The 21,046-nt window shown below is 35.6% G+C and overlaps 1 protein-coding gene across 1 annotated transcript in view; it reads right to left on the bottom strand.

Moving 5' to 3' along the window:
* Positions 1–21,046, bottom strand: part of DPYD (dihydropyrimidine dehydrogenase) — an 870,205-nt gene that overhangs the window by 470,409 nt on the left and 378,750 nt on the right. The window contains exon 14 of the mRNA XM_019648865.1: positions 17,215–17,425. Coding sequence (XP_019504410.1) covers positions 17,215–17,425 — 211 coding nt within the window. The remainder of the gene's footprint in view (positions 1–17,214; positions 17,426–21,046) is intronic.

Genomic DNA, 21,046 nt, shown 5'->3' with positions numbered 1-21,046 from the left:
AAAGCAAGGCAATGTACAGAAAAGACTAAAAAGGGCTCATGCTTAATACGTGATATATCTACTACAAAGGATATATGAGTGTTTTATTACGCTGACATTAATGAAATGATAGCATAAGGAACCACACACATTAGTAAGTGGGGGAAGGTAAAGAACCATGTAATAAAACTGTCCTGAATGCCATGTTCTCCTTAAGATATTGACCATCAGAAAAGCAGCAATAGCAAAAGCTGCCATTTTCCCTCTTTATTGCATTGAGGTGAGATGCTCCTGGATTTCCAAAAGAAATGCCACATATGCTCTTTTATCATACTTTTAAGAAGTTGTTATCTAAATTCTGTTAAAATGGCTCTCATTCATTCATTCAATCAATGAAGTCACTATTCTAGGTACTAGGTTATGACAGTGAAAATACAGACAAATGCTATATAATGATTCCCAATGTCTGCTTTCAATCGTTCTCTGTTTTCTTAGTTCTGGTCCCATTTCCAGCTGTTGAATGGATTAGCAAATTCAAATGCCACACATCATAATTTCCCTCTGATCAGCTCTACCTGCAGCATTTGTTTGAGTTCTCTCTGCATCTGGACATCCCATCCGACTCCACATTCTAGATACTCCATATTCAACCTCTTCTCAAACAGATGACAAAATCCTGACTAATCCACTTAAAAAATATGTCTTGATTCTGAATGTTCTTGTGTAGTTCTACCTCTTCTGCCTTAACCTGGGCTTTAATCAGTAGCCACTTAAACTACTGAAATAGTCTTTTAACTTGTTTCACTGATACTAGCCCAATCACTGGAATGATCCAACAGTGTGGGTTCCCGATGGGAAGCTGCTCTAGTAAGAATTTTAGTATAAAGGGAGGGCGAGAACTGTGCTCAAATGGACAGCGCTGAAACTACAGTCTGTCTTAATTCTAGGCTATCTTTTTCAACACTGCTGCAACCAGGAGCAATATGCTTACTCTACACTGACTTCTCCGTCCATGTGGGAAAACAGTCATTGCTATCACACTCATGGTGTCTCTCTGTATCTTACTTACCTCTCCTTAAGAAGCTGAAATTAGTCATTGTAATTAGTGAATCTGAAAGAAGAAATTAGGCGTGTATAACTCACCTCTGTCGTGCCTATAGTTCCAGAGCTGCCCATTTGAGCACAGTTCTCGCCCTTCCTTCATACTAAAATTCTTACTAGAGCAGCATCCCATCAGGGAACCCACACAGTTGAATCATGCAGTGATTGGGTGACTCACTTTACCTAACCCAGGTTTTCAATACTAGAAAACACATTTTTCTTCTGATAGGAAACACCTCAAGGGTGATTTCATGGTTTCTAATGCCCAGCTATTTGAAGAATATTACAAAAATATCAAAACCCAAGTAAAGAAAAGGAAGATCCAGCACCTACCAGAGTTACCTTATTAACAATGACGATCTCTCCCATGTTTAGCCCCCGCCCCATTTGTCACCTGGATGTCTATAGGATAAAATTCAAAATCCCCAGCTTAGTATATAAGGCTTTGACCCCACATAAATTTGTAGCCAAATTTTCTGCCATCTTATCTCAACCACTTTCTGCCCTTGTCTTCCCACACATCATCTTTTCCAGCTAAACAGAGTATCTAACCATTGTCTGTTCACACGAGGCCATTTGTCAGCTCATATTTTGGGGCACGATATTCTCTTTAATGGAGAAACTTCTACTCAAGTTCTAAAACCCAGTCCAAAAGTGATCTCAGATTAGCAGATTATGTGACAATATATTTACATGTCCGTTTCTCCCATTAGCCTATGAGTCCCTGAAGGACAAAGACTCTTACCCATGTTTGTATTTCTAGTGCCTATAACATAGTTGAACGTTAAGAAATGTTCACTGTGTGATAACAAGAAAATGAATAGTAGAAATCATAAAAAGTTCAATTTTAGAAATAAAAATGGAAAATTCAGATCTTCATTTATAAAGATGAGAACATGCAAGAAATAAGTAGGCTGATGACAACTTTCTAAAGACATGCTCTTTTTAAAAAAATATAGCTTTTTAAAGTGACTGTAAAATGACTACTTTTTCTAACATTGTCGTGTAGAGCAAGTTGCATAATTTCCCTGTGGCTCCCTCCCTACCACCCCCATTCCACCTGGAAACTCCCACACAGCACTCAGACTTCCATGTACAACCCACTTCCTCTAGGAAGCTTCGCGGAACCCTCAGGCTGTGTTCTGTGCTTCCAGAGGACTCCAAACTTCTCCCAGCACAACTTATTGTAATGGTGAGTCTCTCTGTTAAACTGTGTTCCAGGGGGCAAGGTCTGCATGTATTTTCACCACTTTACCCCCAGTATCTAGCTCAGTGCCTGGGATAGCACACCACTAGAAGCTATGAAGCAAATAAACCTGTGACAATAGGGGACTAGAATATCTGCCTTCTTAGGTCCTGTCCAGCATGCTTGCAAATATAAATATAGAAAAACCCAATGCAAGTTATTGTATTGTAACATATCCAGTAAGTTATACTAGACTGGAGCTTCAGTGTTCAAGTCTGTTGCATCCATTCTTAGTTATGTTAATCATGAGTAGGCCTCTTCCTCTGATGTTTCTGCCATCAATCCAAAGGGTCTCCTATCTAGCAATCAAGTGCAGTATACCTTAATCTGTTCTTTGAAACTTTATTGCAAATATTTGTTTGTAAAAAAATGCATACAACAATGAAAATATGACCGATTATGGCAGTTTCTCAACTTGGTCCTCCATTCTTTCCTGCTTTCCTTTATTTATTTATTTATTTATTTAGGCAAGGCGGAAGAGGAGTTAGGCAAGCTGAAGGCCCCAGAGTGGACAACTGTGCCAAGAAAATTTTGGTGAGTCTCTAAGCGCCAGCAATAGCTTCTGGAGGAGATGTTCTATTGCTTGACAAACGGATCATGCTGGTTCAAAAAAACGGGGTGGGTTATTACAACGTCTTAATGCTCCCAGTTCCATTAGTGAATTACCACATGAGTAACATTTAATAGGAATAAAAGAAACCAAACATACTGATGCCAATTCTTTTAAAACACAGGCTATTGGGTTGTCAGATAAGTCATGACACATTTTTGCAATGAAAAACATAGAAAAAATACATCATGACTTTTCTGACAACCCAATATTATTGGGCATCTGAGTCATCTAGCACTCACCTGAAAACATGTTTCCTGTGTTTTTACCAAAACCTAAATAATTGAAGGAAAAAAAATGGACACCTTTGAAAAAAAATCCTGAATGTGAGAGTCTTAGGCACACCATTTCTTTACTAACTGGCAAATTTCGAATTCTGACTTAGCCCAGAACAAGACAAATTAACTCATTGCCTGCACCTTTTCTCAGTAGGGGAGCAAGTGAATAAAAGCTAAACTGGAAGCTTATATTGTCAGAATCTTTGATTAACCCCATGAGTCTTTTAAAAACTTTTCTGAGAGCCTTCTAATAAGAGAAACCGAGAGATTTTAAAACTTTTTCCCAAAGCACTCTGTGGAACTAACAGCAATTAATGCTATCAAGGGAGTTCTTTTCTGTGGGTTACATTAGAGATTCAGAAAGAACTGGGCCTGGTGTTTCACTGTTATCTCTAGTGAGATAAGCAAAAAGAATGTGCAAGCACAGGGGAAGTATATAAACTCCTTTCCTAGAAGAAAGTTCAGTTAGCTTCTTGTTTGTTCTCCTGAGTAGTGTCATGTACCATCTGATGAGTCAGTTTTATTGCCACCAGCTATCCTATCTCTGCCTTTCAAAAATATAGATTTTTAATCTTAGTTATTTCATTACATAATTTTCAAGCACTTAAAACTCAAACTTAGATCCTCAAAAGTGCTTATCTTTTTCTTACTTAAAATAAAAAGAAAAATCTTCTTAGGTTAAACAAACAAAAAATTTGGCCTAACTTGGGCCAAACAAGTGGCTCAGTTGGTTAAGAGCTCGCTCGCGAGCTCTGAGCAACAGCGGTTCGATGCCCGGCCCGAGATGAGCTGCCAACAGGTGGCAGGATGGCTCAGCTAAAAAAAAAAAAAAAAAAATTGGCCCAACTTCACCATTGTTAAAAGGAAAAAACAAGTTATTTAAAAATCCTTTGCTCTTTAAATACCTGACTTGTGAAAACTCAAAATGGAGATTTCTAAGTACTAAAAATTTATTGAAAGAAAATTCCTTTTGATGGTATGAAAAATGTCAGAGTTGATAATCAAACACTTTAAAAATATGAGATTTAGTTACATACTGTGCAATCTTTTTATCTGCAAATAAAAATAAACAAATACATGAAACATTTTCTCATTTAAAAATCATAAATGTAAGAGCATCTGCTTCACTTATTTACAAAGACATGTTGTCAGAGCCTGGAAGGCCCCAGATGAAGGCCTGATTTTCAAATGCTTTTATTCCTGGACAACATTCATACCATAATAAGGGTGTAATATGACTCAATTTAATTATTAAAATATGGTTTGTTACATAAGGATAATAACATCTGAAACCTAAGAGATGCTTACTATGTGCCAGGCATATATCTAAGTGCTTTGCAAATATTATTAGTTAATTTATGATGACAACAACTCTAGAAGATAGATATTATAATCATCCCCCTTAAGAATCAGGACCACAAAATACAAAGAGAATAAGGGAGCCAGGTTTTCCAGCTGGGCAGTCTGGATTCAGGGTCCCTGCTCTAAGCTGCTACACCAGACAGAATCTAATTTAGTGTACTATTTATTGGATTATAAAGAATGCAACAATTTATGCCAAAACAGGCCAAAAAAACACACAAAAAACCCAAAAAAAAACCCCACAGTAGAAATAGAAAATTCAACTTTTCCTTATGTTTTCTAAGAAAAATAAGCCAAACATGCCCCACAGTAGGAAAACTATAACAATTAGATGTAATAAAATTAGTATCTTAATATGAATCAAGTCAAGTGAAATGCACAAATATATACTGTGCACCTGTTTTGGGCAAATTAATATGTTGGCTACTATTGGGATTACAATTTACTATAATGGTACAATCTGCCTTTTGGGGGTTTACAATCCAATTGGAAGAAGAATTATATTATGTTGGGGAAGATCAAGACACATGGCTCATTTCAAAGTGGACATTTCCAGACAACAAGAGGGTGGCTGTGGAGCAATGTACAGAAGAGGCACAGAGGTCATGGGCAGGGCAGAAGTGGCTTCCTTCAGTAGTCTGAAAGCATATTCAAGGCCATGCAGAACTATGTCATCTGGATCTCCTAGGAATTCGGGGACAAGGCCCACTGTTACTACCTCCATTGGAGAAATGAATCTGTGAGGTGGGTAAAAATAGTAACATATTTTCCTCATCAATTCAAAACTAACAGAAAAGATATGCACATTTTTACAACTGGCAGTTTGGTTCCAAGCTTAAAGAGAAGGGAGGATAAACTTAAAATAAGCAAGAAGTCTCTTAAACCTGACCTTGTCCAAACAAACAAAAGGAGAGAAAATTCAAACATTGATGCTTCCCAAAAGAGGAGACTTTTATATTAAAAAATGCACATTTTAAAAATAAATAAATACTTTACAATTTCCAGGGAAGGGCAATATTTGTAGAGCAGAAATGCCAGTTAAAGGTACCCTATGCTTAATTTACTGACAGCCTTTAACATCAGTTTCGAACAATACAAATTCCAATTTACTGTAATTTGAAATCTTACACTTTTTGAGGGAATGAATGATAATTTTTAAAAGGAAAAATCACTTTGAGGTTTTCACAGGAATGATATGAAGTAAGGCTATAGCTTTATTATAATATCTCAATCAAATTAGAAATTGGACACCACACAGCCTCTAGAATTTAGGACTGTATTTAATAAAGGATTCCATTAAATTGTGCTCACAATAAGCACACATATATTCTATGCCAGGGATGTGGGATACGTAATCTTTTTTTTTTGATATGTAATCTTTTGTTCCTATTTCCCACTCACTGCTATCATCCAAAAAAAGAAAGAAAGAAAATAGAATTGGGTAAAATAATGATGATTACTTATAATTGTTATTAGTCAGTAGCAATGAAACGATTAGCTACTATAATCCAAGGATGTTACTCAAATTTGTTTTGTAAATTTCATATACTTGTCTTTTCTATAAGCTGTTAAGGCACTTAACATTTTTATAACAGAAAATGTACAGAAAAGATATACTGGGTGCTTAATACTAAATAAAGTTATTTTATATTCTCCTCTGTGAAACACACAGATTAAGGGACTTGCAAAAATAATGCAGTAAATCAGAGAAAAGAAACTGAGATTAAAAGTTTAATTTCCTTCAAATTTCCCATTTTAGGCTACCTTTACAAATACATATTTTGATGTAATTGAGACCCTACAAGTATTTTCATTTAAAGTATTATTGTAATCTGAGAATGCTGAGAGTACAAATTATCATTTGTATGTATTCTGTCATTTACTTCATTCCTTGAGTTCTTCAGCATGTGTTTATATAACGCATTCACCAAGGACATTCTAAGTTACCGCTGTGGAATCCACCCTGTGGATTCTGGGAGGAATAATTCACTAGGGAACAGTGGAAACCAGGGCTGGATGCATATTAATAGTATTATAAAGTCACTTGCTGAAGTGCTCAAGTGCTGAGGAGTAGGAGCTTTAACCTATAATATAGAGTAACACGGTTGAATTTAATGAAAAGAAACACTGTAATTAGAAACTTGAATCTCGGGTAACATTTTGAACTTTAATGTTAAGAGAACTACGATACCATTTAAAATAATAACAAAGTTGACAAGAGATCTGTCTTAGGGCTATCTGACGAGGTCATCCTTCCTTACCTTGTGCTTCTCTGTCAAAATGTATTCTCCACTTGGTAAAAACAATTATTTGTTTAAAGGTCTGCCTCCAACCTGTCTGTGAGGGTTTAAAAGTGCCTCATTCATCTTTGTACTCTCCAGAATACAACTTGACACTTGGTATTCATTCACTAGATGTTCAGAAAATGTGTGTCACATGCATCCGCATAAATATAGGATGGGATGTCTTCTGAGGCATGGAGAGTGGAGAAAGAGATTTTGGAGTCATTTTTACTCAGGAGTGCAATAGTGCCTGCTATGAGCCTAGCCACTACCTGGCACGAAGTTGTTCATTAAATATTGCTTCCAGGGTTGAATGAAGGAGACAATCAGTTCACTGAAAAAATAGGTACGCTAAGATGAGAAATTGGGCAACTTTTAAATTTGGAAAGTACTAAAAATGAACAAGCTAGAGGAAGAAAAGCAGTCACTGATAGGCTTGGAGAGGCAATAGTTAAGAGAAAAAGAAAACGGAGTATCATAAACAACAATTACGTTGCAGTTTCATTTTCAAAGCACTTTCACATGATTTCATTTTAACTCTGGTAAGTCCTGAGAGGTAGGGAGAAAAGGTATTATTATGCTTTTCTTCCTTCCTTCCTTCCTTCCTTCCTTCCTTCCTTCCTTCCTTCCTTCCTTTCCTTTCCTTTCCTTTCCTTTCCTTTCTCTCTTTTTTTTTTTAATAGAGGAAGAAGCTGAGGCTCAGGAAGCTGAAGTGGCTTGGAGGAGAACATTTCAAAAAAAAGAAATATTTAACACTGTCAAATGCAGAAAATAGAATAAGGACTGAAAAGATGTGACTGAGGTTGGCATGCAGTTCACCGGAGTCAGTGAGGTTGGGAAGGAGGAACGAAGAGGGGGTGGAAAGGCAGGTTGATGTTTTAAGACAGAGGTTTAATATAGATAAATAACTTAAATTATATAGTATCGCATGTACATCACAAAGGTATCACACATAAATCACATTGCACAGGTATCAGGATGGGATAAGATTTAGGGTAGATGAGGGACAACTTACCCAAACAGACAAATTTGGTTCTTGTGAACTGATTTTTCACTAGACCTCTGATGTGGTACATGGAAGTTTTCTGACTTTGAAATTATTATTGTAAGATTTTAAATGCCATTTGGGTATGATCTTCGTCAACTTCTAATAGTGATTCCCTCTACCCCTTTATTTAATGTTTTCCATTTAAAAAACTGTGTTGCAAATATTTAGATGGGGATAAGAGGCACGAATGCTAATTTCACATTCCAGCTCTTCCAGCTCCTCTCTCACTTGGAAAGTAGCTTCTCATTAATGTAAATATCGAAGGCCCCGTGATGCAGGTAATTCTCTTAAAGAATTTTTTCTCCCCCCAGGCAGTTTGTTATTTCAAGTCAGGAAGAGAGGGGAAAAGAAAAGGAAACAAAGGAAAGTGAAGAGCCATTTTTACTTGACTTCTTTAAATCACTAAATGGAGATGGGGTAGTACATGTGAAGCACTGGTAGATTCTGGAATAAATACACAAATTTAAATTCTGGATTAACTTTGTCAAATAAACATGAATAGATCAATTTTTCTTCTACTTCTATTTTAAATACTGAGTTAAATCTTTCACTCTACACACACACACACACACACACACACACACACTCGCACACTTACCCACTACCATAAGCTTAGTAAAATCACATCTGAGATTGCAAAAGCAGTTTTCTTTGATCTGAGTCACATTTACTTAGGCTTGCTTAGGAAATGATACATTTTTCTTAATATTAGAGTTGTCAGATGTGGAACATAAATTTAGACGGGTAAGCTAAATTATTTTTTGATAGGCGAGTCATCAACAGAATTGCTAGTTAAATATGATTCAACTTTTTACTCAGTTTTTGGTGATGTGCAGAGTAGTAAGAATAATATGATTTTTTAGATAATAGAATGCAGCTTATGCTTTGCTCGTTTTTTCCCCTGAAACGCAGTTAATGAATAAACAAACCACACTGTGACTGTATCTACATATCACATAAACATCTAGATGAAAAGTGCAAATCCATGCCATCATCCAGCTATTTGAAAACATTTATCTCGATGACATTAAACATCTGGATGTTTCCAGATATGGAGATGTTTGATGTCCTGCAGATAAAATATCCTGATGACTGATTGAATTTCTTACTTATCTGTTGCATATAAATGCATATTTGCAAGCATATATCTCTTCTTACTGCAGACACAAACTGTAATTTTAGCATGGATATAGTAGGAAGTTGTAGACAGGATTTGTCAAGTTTAGATTTTTTTTTTGGTTGTTGTTCTTAATGAATCTCTCACCTAGAGAAATGTCTTTCTTTCAATAAACAATTAATTGTCATTTCAATAGTGTGTATTAAAAAGTAAAGGCTTTGCAAAATGAATGAAGACACCTAGATACCTAAACTTTCATCTTCAATGGTCCACAAAAACAGTGTGTGGGGAAAATATATAACAAAATAGTCTTAACTAATTGACTTATTCTTCAGTTAAAATGCTATATAAAACATTTCCTTTTCTCATCATTTTTTATAAAAGCATTTCATTCTTCCTTAGCATGTCAATGTATGCCATCCAGATGAAATGACAGGAGTTCACACTTCCTAACTTGACCATTTTGATGTTTCTAGTGGTGGTTTGGCATGAGGATAGCAGTAAACATGAATGTTATTTTTGTCTATTCATTAAATCCTAATTTGTCCGAAACATTGACGACTGGCTGTTACAACTTCTCTGTCACATTTTCTTACTCTAGGACTAATTGAAGAAAAAGCCATTCTTATAGAAGAAACAAGGCAAACATCATTACAAAATAAAGTATGTATTTTGATTATCAGTTTAAAAGAAAGATTAATGTTCAGTTTCCACACTTTAAAAAGTCCTGTATAGTGTTAAACATATTTCTATGCCTTTTCAATCAAGACGGCTCGCATTCCATACTAAAAGAAGGAAATAAATGTTAAAGTGAAAAACAATTTCCTGCAAGCTGGGAACTATTGTGGCACTAAAATAACAGACAATTGCATAACACGGTTCAGCTCCTGAGTGCCCTACCTTTAGGATCACTCAGAACTGAACCAAAGGCACTGATGACCACATCGGCTTTCAGACGGACTATCTGATCTTCATCTTCAGTCCATTTTCCCGTTTCATCCTGCTCTGTCCGAACAAACTGCATAGCAACAATTCTCCCACCTTTTACTATAACCTTCCGTGGGGACAGGAAAGGCAAAAATTCACACTTTTCTTCCTTAGCAAGCTCCATCTAAAACAAAACAGAACACAGAAAATGTTTCTTCTCCATTGAACATTTGATTTTTTATTTAAATTGTACAAACTAAAACATATGACATTTAAATCCACTTAAAATTCTTTCTGTCACCAAAGCAGAGGATCAGTTATCCACCATTTACATTTGGTAAATCACTGACCGGGGGGCAGTCTTGAAACGGAGTTGTCCTGTGGAAGGTTACAAGGTCATGGCATCACAGGATATTTCTCAAGTTTTAGGTATCACATGCCCCACGGTTGGCGATGTGTGAGCTTTCTGACTATAGTAGCCTGGTCTCCTAATGCTTGCATTTCTCTTTAACCATGCCACATATGAGAATAAATCCTTCTGATTATCACCAGGTTGCGTATATCTAAGCTGGAAGAAAGTCAACAAAGTGGGTGAACCCGTCTGTGCAAGAACATAATTAGAATGCTAGGCCAGAGAAAGGAGGCTGCAGACACCCTGTGGAATGAAGAAATAAATAACACTTAATCTTACTTTTGTAAAAAGACAAATGAAAATTGTTAACAAAGAGAAACGAGCATGCTCTTCTTGAAAAATCCCATCTTCCACATCTTTTGCATAATTCATTCTGCCATCAAGTGGGATGCCCTGGCTTGTGTTTGTTTTCATCCCTATAATGGGATGTTTATCAACACGGAATATACATATTTACTTATTTTTCTACTTCCTGTTCTCGGGAATCCAGGCTTTTGTGAATGTAATCCTAACTAGTATGCTGAGGAGTCACTTTCAAAAAACTATAAACACATCCTACTGAAGAGGTTCAGGGGTGTTGAGTGTCATTCTTTCTCTTCCCTGTGGAAGACAGGTGGGTTCTCAGGAGGACCCTTGGCAAGTGATTCAGAAGGTTGCGTGTGAGAATTCACACCAGGAGTTACCTGGGCTACCTCAAAGTGGGAAACTGAGACATAATGTAACTATCTCACAATGTTGTCATCCTGCCATGGACCCACTTCTCAGTACTCTGTGCATAACTAGGGGTTCCATGCTTTGCCATGCCCCAGAGTCACCTGGAGGGCTTGATCAAATGGACTGCATGGGCCCAGCCCCTGAGTTTCTGATTTTGGAGGATTAGGTGAAGCCTAAGGATCTGCATTTCTAACATATTTTTAGGTGATGTTATGCTGCTGTGGCCCACAGGTGACACTTTGTGAACCATTGTCTCAATTAGACTATAGATGACTGGCTCTGAACTTGGTCTATACTATACATTCTCAGTGAGAGTAATGTCACCCACAAAGGAGTGAAAAATGATTCTCAGGGAAAAAACAAATTCTTAGGTATCATAATGGTTTGTGACATTCCCTACCTGCCACCAAAAGAACCACAGTATATAAACAGATAAACAGTATATCTGTGGTATTAAAATTACAGTGATGGGAGAGGTAATAATTATGGGAAAAAATTCTAAAAGGACTCCCAGGGAGATAATGATAAAAAATAATTGATTAACACTGGTCATTAGAATACATTAGCATGAAGCTATTCAATCTATGTTTTATTTATGGTATTTTTTTAATATTGTCCTTAAAGGCTTAAAAGCTGGACTGCATAAACTATTATTACACAGTATTTTTCTTTTCATTATAAAATTAAGAGATTAGCAATATCAAAAAGAATAGATATGTGGGATATGGTGGGTGGTAAGTATACAAACAGTGGTTCTATTGGGTTGTTGGAAAAGTCATGACACATTTTTGCAACGAAAAACATAGAAAAAAATATGTCATGACTTTTCCGACAACCCAATAAAACTGCCCACTGTTTAGACAGGGAAACTGGATGTAAGTAGAACAGGATCAGGTTTGAAATGTGCAACCACTGTTTATTTGGGATAGTCACTAAAACTCTTTCAGTTTCCTTATATGCAAAATGGGGATAATAATTCCTAATTAATTGGTATGTGGTGTTACTTAAGGTGGTTCCCACATGTAAAGCCCCTAAAGCAGAACTTAACCTATAGAAGGTGCTAATACATGTTATGTATTTGTAGTTGAAATTCTCCGAATTCACTTTTCCCCCAACTCATTCTTCAGCCTATTTAATATCACTCAGCAATGACATTGTGATTCCAATAAAAAGATGGCCGAATAGCAAAGGTTAAAAAAAGAGAAAGGAAAAAAGGGAAGGCCAACGATGAACCTTAGACTCCTCTTTCATTTTCTACGAAATAAAAATGTATGATTTCTGGAAGGCAAACTATTTGTTAAATATTTCAAATTATAAAATAAATATGACTCCACTATGTAAGATATGTTTTCTGTAGCACTTTTGTCACATTTGCGTAGTGGAGCACCTTGGAGCTCATCAATATAAACCAGTTCATTGTGTTCCAAAAATGTAAAGTAATGCTAAATTTTAATGACAATACCAAACTTGATTGAGTAACAATGTCAAATGTTTATGGTTTGAATAAATCAATACACAATATGTGTTTATAATCCTACTCTTTTCTGCGGAGGACAGAAATACAATTCTGAACTATGCTGCATAAATTGGGATCTTGTCTCAGACTCATTTAGGATCTGTTTTGTCTCATTCTACTTTTGCCTATTAACACTTAGATAGTATATTTATTATATGTAGGCAATTTTATACTTTCTGGCAAATTTAGCATTAAGTTTAGAAACAAAAATTGGACACTAAAAACAAATCAAAACTTTTAAATATTTAAAATAAATATTACCAATGATTTAATGTGTGAACATGCCTCAGTAGCACTTTTACCATGGTTTTGACTTCTGGGGGCCTAAAAATTATGTACAGTTATGAACATAAAGAAATGGCATCCTCAACTCTTATCACAACTTTCCATATGCACCTGGATTGATAACTTGTATTCAGATATTTAGTATTTGTGCCAACTGTCTGACAGTGAATAGAAGTTGGGTGGTATGAACACTGGCCCCAAAGAGATTATTCTCAATTTCTGCTTTTGAAATTTTAGAGATAATCTTTACTTCTAAACATATAGGAGTAGACTATTGGGCAGCAGACATAAATAACACCACTTCTTGCTATTTTGCTGTTAAGGAGCCAGATTTTTATTTTACTTAAGAGAGGCAAATAATTTTAAAGGAAAGATAGGAAGACATCATTTGAACATATTTATTTAATTTTAAAATATTGATAAAATATTGGGAAAAAAAGAACTGAGATAAGATTTATCTTAGGAAATAGGAAAATATTAGGAAAATCAGAAGACAGGTAAGTGAAGTTATATGTCAAGTAAAATATTCTTATAGTTATTTGTGGACAACAGAGGAATGTACTTTTAATATTTAAGAAATTGCCATATGAGTTAGCAATCTCTCTCCTGTGTATCTACCCAAAAAAATCTGAAAACATTTATCCATAAATATATATGTACTCCAATGTTCACTGCAGCTTTATTTATGGTGGCCAAGACATGGAAACAACCAGTGTCCTTCAATAGATGATTGGATAAAGAAGATGTGGTATATATACACAATGGGATATTACTCTGCCATAAGAAAAGATGAAATAATGTCATTTGCAACAACATGGACGGATCTTGAGATTACTATGCTAAGCAAAATAAATCAGACAGAAAAAGTTGAGAACCATATGATTTCACTGATATGTGGGATATAAAACTGAAAACAACAAAGGAACAAGACAAACAAATGAAAAAACAAAAAACTCATAGACACAGACAATAGTTTAGTGGTTACCAGAGGGTAAGGGGGGAGGGGGGTGGTAGATGAGGGTAAAAGGGATCAAATATATGGTGATAGAAGAACCAACTCTGGGTGGGGAACACACAATGTGATATATAGATAATATATTATAGAACTGTACATTTGAAACCTATGTAACTTTACTAACCATTGCCACCGCAATAAAATTTAATAAAAAAGAAAAAGAGAAATCTGTCTAACAAGATGACAATAATAATAATAAAACTTATATAGCAGGTATTCTTTTAAGTGCTTTACATATACCTCATATTAATCTTCACACAGAGGTATTTTATGATACCTATATATTAGTTATTTCAAAAACAAACATATTTAGCTTCAAACAACTTTTCCTCTGCTGTGGCTCAAAAAAGCAAATAATACACTGGACATTATCCTGATTTACAGATTTATCACCCAAACTCAGGCACTCTGCTGCTTGCCGGCCTCACAACCAACCCAGTGTAGGAAGCAAAATTATTTCCTTCCTACAGAAGAGAAATTGAAACTGAGGCCAAAAGACACCAAAGATGCATGAAGGAATATCAAAGTTTAGCTACAGTTCCTGCATGGCTGAAACAAACTCCAATGAAGTATTCATTATGTCCAAAGACAGCAACTGGAGAACATTTCAAAGAATGAGATTTTCGATGGCTTTAGGTGTTGAATCTCAAAATGAGACTAATTGGAACAAGAAATGATCTAGTCAAAGGCAAATTAAAGGTGAAGGGGTTGACTGACTAAAGGCTGCCCAGGGTTACCTGCTTTGGGATTGGTGTTTAATAGCCATTGACTCCATATATGTCCTACTAGTTGAATGTCCTTTTGTTAACTTGAGTGTCCTTTGGGTTTCCATGCCATTCATCTTGGTAAACAAAATGTTATTCAAGATCTACTGTATGTCAATCATTTTGATAGACACCAATAGGGCTGAAATTCACTTGATGCCCTTCCACGTGGCATATTGGCTGGAGTACATTCTGATTTGCCAGGCATCTGTCTGAATGTTCATTTGCTTATGCTCATCGTTAAGTATTTGAATATTATTTCTGGACACGGGGGTTAGAAAATTAAATAAGATATTCTTTCTGTACTTAAAAAGTTCTGGGAGAAGCTACAGCCTAACATTTTTTTTATTCTATTTTAACTTTCCACCTTCATATTGTGACATAATGTGCATCTACTATCAACTTTCTAAAGTAGTGCTCCTTTGTTCTAAACTTACCCTTTGTCTGGATTCAGGGAGTCTCCACTGACTCGTTTACAATGTTGGGTTCTTAAGTCCATCACTTGGCTCCTGTATTTCATGATTTTGTAGTAACCTCTAAACTTACTTAGACTGAGGAGCTTGAGTCAATGGCTGTTAAACACCAATCCCAGAGCAAGTAACCCTGGGCATGCAGAAGACACGCTACCTGACCAGAGCACTCTATGTTGTGAGGTTGAAATCAAAAAGCAAATGGTGTTCCTTCTCAGTTGTCTGTCAGTTACACTGTCGTGAGAAAATGATGGGCCAGACTGACCAGTGGTCTAACCTCATACATTGGATCTTAATATTTTATTGTTCAAATTAATCAGCCTTCTGTGCTAATTATTCACAGATGTCAGTGTTAGTGCTTTATAACACCTAACATTAATAATCATTAATGAAGTCAGAAAGTGCAAATTAGTAGACATAATATAATCACAGGCATATGAAATACAGTATGGGGAACATAATCAACAATGTTGTAAAGATTATGTAGGGTGCCAGACACTGGACTTATCAAGAGGATCACTTCATAGACTGTGTAGATGCCTGACTGATACGCTATACATCTGAAGCTGACAGAGAACAATATTGAATGTTAAGTATAATTAAATACACACACACACACACACACACACACACACACACACACACACACACACACACTCGCACACTTACCCACTACCATAAGCTTAGTAAAATCACATCTGAGATTGCAAAAGCAGTTTTCTTTGATCTGAGTCACATTTACTTAGGCTTGCTTAGGAAATGATACATTTTTCTTAATATTAGAGTTGTCAGATGTGGAACATAAATTTAGACGGGTAAGCTAAATTATTTTTTGATAGGCGAGTCATCAACAGAATTGCTAGTTAAATATGATTCAACTTTTTACTCAGTTTTTGGTGATGTGCAGAGTAGTAAGAATAATATGATTTTTTAGATAATAGAATGCAGCTTATGCTTTGCTCGTTTTTTCCCCTGAAACGCAGTTAATGAATAAACAAACCACACTGTGACTGTATCTACATATCACATAAACATCTAGATGAAAAGTGCAAATCCATGCCATCATCCAGCTATTTGAAAACATTTATCTCGATGACATTAAACATCTGGATGTTTCCAGATATGGAGATGTTTGATGTCCTGCAGATAAAATATCCTGATGACTGATTGAATTTCTTACTTATCTGTTGCATATAAATGCATATTTGCAAGCATATATCTCTTCTTACTGCAGACACAAACTGTAATTTTAGCATGGATATAGTAGGAAGTTGTAGACAGGATTTGTCAAGTTTAGATTTTTTTTTTGGTTGTTGTTCTTAATGAATCTCTCACCTAGAGAAATGTCTTTCTTTCAATAAACAATTAATTGTCATTTCAATAGTGTGTATTAAAAAGTAAAGGCTTTGCAAAATGAATGAAGACACCTAGATACCTAAACTTTCATCTTCAATGGTCCACAAAAACAGTGTGTGGGGAAAATATATAACAAAATAGTCTTAACTAATTGACTTATTCTTCAGTTAAAATGCTATATAAAACATTTCCTTTTCTCATCATTTTTTATAAAAGCATTTCATTCTTCCTTAGCATGTCAATGTATGCCATCCAGATGAAATGACAGGAGTTCACACTTCCTAACTTGACCATTTTGATGTTTCTAGTGGTGGTTTGGCATGAGGATAGCAGTAAACATGAATGTTATTTTTGTCTATTCATTAAATCCTAATTTGTCCGAAACATTGACGACTGGCTGTTACAACTTCTCTGTCACATTTTCTTACTCTAGGACTAATTGAAGAAAAAGCCATTCTTATAGAAGAAACAAGGCAAACATCATTACAAAATAAAGTATGTATTTTGATTATCAGTTTAAAAGAAAGATTAATGTTCAGTTTCCACACTTTAAAAAGTCCTGTATAGTGTTAAACATATTTCTATGCCTTTTCAATCAAGACGGCTCGCATTCCATACTAAAAGAAGGAAATAAATGTTAAAGTGAAAAACAATTTCCTGCAAGCTGGGAACTATTGTGGCACTAAAATAACAGACAATTGCATAACACGGTTCAGCTCCTGAGTGCCCTACCTTTAGGATCACTCAGAACTGAACCAAAGGCACTGATGACCACATCGGCTTTCAGACGGACTATCTGATCTTCATCTTCAGTCCATTTTCCCGTTTCATCCTGCTCTGTCCGAACAAACTGCATAGCAACAATTCTCCCACCTTTTACTATAACCTTCCGTGGGGACAGGAAAGGCAAAAATTCACACTTTTCTTCCTTAGCAAGCTCCATCTAAAACAAAACAGAACACAGAAAATGTTTCTTCTCCATTGAACATTTGATTTTTTATTTAAATTGTACAAACTAAAACATATGACATTTAAATCCACTTAAAATTCTTTCTGTCACCAAAGCAGAGGATCAGTTATCCACCATTTACATTTGGTAAATCACTGACCGGGGGGCAGTCTTGAAACGGAGTTGTCCTGTGGAAGGTTACAAGGTCATGGCATCACAGGATATTTCTCAAGTTTTAGGTATCACATGCCCCACGGTTGGCGATGTGTGAGCTTTCTGACTATAGTAGCCTGGTCTCCTAATGCTTGCATTTCTCTTTAACCATGCCACATATGAGAATAAATCCTTCTGATTATCACCAGGTTGCGTATATCTAAGCTGGAAGAAAGTCAACAAAGTGGGTGAACCCGTCTGTGCAAGAACATAATTAGAATGCTAGGCCAGAGAAAGGAGGCTGCAGACACCCTGTGGAATGAAGAAATAAATAACACTTAATCTTACTTTTGTAAAAAGACAAATGAAAATTGTTAACAAAGAGAAACGAGCATGCTCTTCTTGAAAAATCCCATCTTCCACATCTTTTGCATAATTCATTCTGCCATCAAGTGGGATGCCCTGGCTTGTGTTTGTTTTCATCCCTATAATGGGATGTTTATCAACACGGAATATACATATTTACTTATTTTTCTACTTCCTGTTCTCGGGAATCCAGGCTTTTGTGAATGTAATCCTAACTAGTATGCTGAGGAGTCACTTTCAAAAAACTATAAACACATCCTACTGAAGAGGTTCAGGGGTGTTGAGTGTCATTCTTTCTCTTCCCTGTGGAAGACAGGTGGGTTCTCAGGAGGACCCTTGGCAAGTGATTCAGAAGGTTGCGTGTGAGAATTCACACCAGGAGTTACCTGGGCTACCTCAAAGTGGGAAACTGAGACATAATGTAACTATCTCACAATGTTGTCATCCTGCCATGGACCCACTTCTCAGTACTCTGTGCATAACTAGGGGTTCCATGCTTTGCCATGCCCCAGAGTCACCTGGAGGGCTTGATCAAATGGACTGCATGGGCCCAGCCCCTGAGTTTCTGATTTTGGAGGATTAGGTGAAGCCTAAGGATCTGCATTTCTAACATATTTTTAGGTGATGTTATGCTGCTGTGGCCCACAGGTGACACTTTGTGAACCATTGTCTCAATTAGACTATAGATGACTGGCTCTGAACTTGGTCTATACTATACATTCTCAGTGAGAGTAATGTCACCCACAAAGGAGTGAAAAATGATTCTCAGGGAAAAAACAAATTCTTAGGTATCATAATGGTTTGTGACATTCCCTACCTGCCACCAAAAGAACCACAGTATATAAACAGATAAACAGTATATCTGTGGTATTAAAATTACAGTGATGGGAGAGGTAATAATTATGGGAAAAAATTCTAAAAGGACTCCCAGGGAGATAATGATAAAAAATAATTGATTAACACTGGTCATTAGAATACATTAGCATGAAGCTATTCAATCTATGTTTTATTTATGGTATTTTTTTAATATTGTCCTTAAAGGCTTAAAAGCTGGACTGCATAAACTATTATTACACAGTATTTTTCTTTTCATTATAAAATTAAGAGATTAGCAATATCAAAAAGAATAGATATGTGGGATATGGTGGGTGGTAAGTATACAAACAGTGGTTCTATTGGGTTGTTGGAAAAGTCATGACACATTTTTGCAACGAAAAACATAGAAAAAAATATGTCATGACTTTTCCGACAACCCAATAAAACTGCCCACTGTTTAGACAGGGAAACTGGATGTAAGTAGAACAGGATCAGGTTTGAAATGTGCAACCACTGTTTATTTGGGATAGTCACTAAAACTCTTTCAGTTTCCTTATATGCAAAATGGGGATAATAATTCCTAATTAATTGGTATGTGGTGTTACTTAAGGTGGTTCCCACATGTAAAGCCCCTAAAGCAGAACTTAACCTATAGAAGGTGCTAATACATGTTATGTATTTGTAGTTGAAATTCTCCGAATTCACTTTTCCCCCAACTCATTCTTCAGCCTATTTAATATCACTCAGCAATGACATTGTGATTCCAATAAAAAGATGGCCGAATAGCAAAGGTTAAAAAAAGAGAAAGGAAAAAAGGGAAGGCCAACGATGAACCTTAGACTCCTCTTTCATTTTCTACGAAATAAAAATGTATGATTTCTGGAAGGCAAACTATTTGTTAAATATTTCAAATTATAAAATAAATATGACTCCACTATGTAAGATATGTTTTCTGTAGCACTTTTGTCACATTTGCGTAGTGGAGCACCTTGGAGCTCATCAATATAAACCAGTTCATTGTGTTCCAAAAATGTAAAGTAATGCTAAATTTTAATGACAATACCAAACTTGATTGAGTAACAATGTCAAATGTTTATGGTTTGAATAAATCAATACACAATATGTGTTTATAATCCTACTCTTTTCTGCGGAGGACAGAAATACAATTCTGAACTATGCTGCATAAATTGGGATCTTGTCTCAGACTCATTTAGGATCTGTTTTGTCTCATTCTACTTTTGCCTATTAACACTTAGATAGTATATTTATTATATGTAGGCAATTTTATACTTTCTGGCAAATTTAGCATTAAGTTTAGAAACAAAAATTGGACACTAAAAACAAATCAAAACTTTTAAATATTTAAAATAAATATTACCAATGATTTAATGTGTGAACATGCCTCAGTAGCACTTTTACCATGGTTTTGACTTCTGGGGGCCTAAAAATTATGTACAGTTATGAACATAAAGAAATGGCATCCTCAACTCTTATCACAACTTTCCATATGCACCTGGATTGATAACTTGTATTCAGATATTTAGTATTTGTGCCAACTGTCTGACAGTGAATAGAAGTTGGGTGGTATGAACACTGGCCCCAAAGAGATTATTCTCAATTTCTGCTTTTGAAATTTTAGAGATAATCTTTACTTCTAAACATATAGGAGTAGACTATTGGGCAGCAGACATAAATAACACCACTTCTTGCTATTTTGCTGTTAAGGAGCCAGATTTTTATTTTACTTAAGAGAGGCAAATAATTTTAAAGGAAAGATAGGAAGACATCATTTGAACATATTTATTTAATTTTAAAATATTGATAAAATATTGGGAAAAAAAGAACTGAGATAAGATTTATCTTAGGAAATAGGAAAATATTAGGAAAATCAGAAGACAGGTAAGTGAAGTTATATGTCAAGTAAAATATTCTTATAGTTATTTGTGGACAACAGAGGAATGTACTTTTAATATTTAAGAAATTGCCATATGAGTTAGCAATCTCTCTCCTGTGTATCTACCCAAAAAAATCTGAAAACATTTATCCATAAATATATATGTACTCCAATGTTCACTGCAGCTTTATTTATGGTGGCCAAGACATGGAAACAACCAGTGTCCTTCAATAGATGATTGGATAAAGAAGATGTGGTATATATACACAATGGGATATTACTCTGCCATAAGAAAAGATGAAATAATGTCATTTGCAACAACATGGACGGATCTTGAGATTACTATGCTAAGCAAAATAAATCAGACAGAAAAAGTTGAGAACCAT

This window comes from Hipposideros armiger, unplaced genomic scaffold (assembly GCF_001890085.2).
Source record: "Hipposideros armiger isolate ML-2016 unplaced genomic scaffold, ASM189008v1 scaffold_127, whole genome shotgun sequence".
Classification (NCBI taxonomy): domain Eukaryota; kingdom Metazoa; phylum Chordata; class Mammalia; order Chiroptera; family Hipposideridae; genus Hipposideros; species Hipposideros armiger.
The sequence above is the reverse complement of the archived record's forward strand: the minus strand, read 5'-3'. Positions and strand labels throughout refer to the sequence as shown.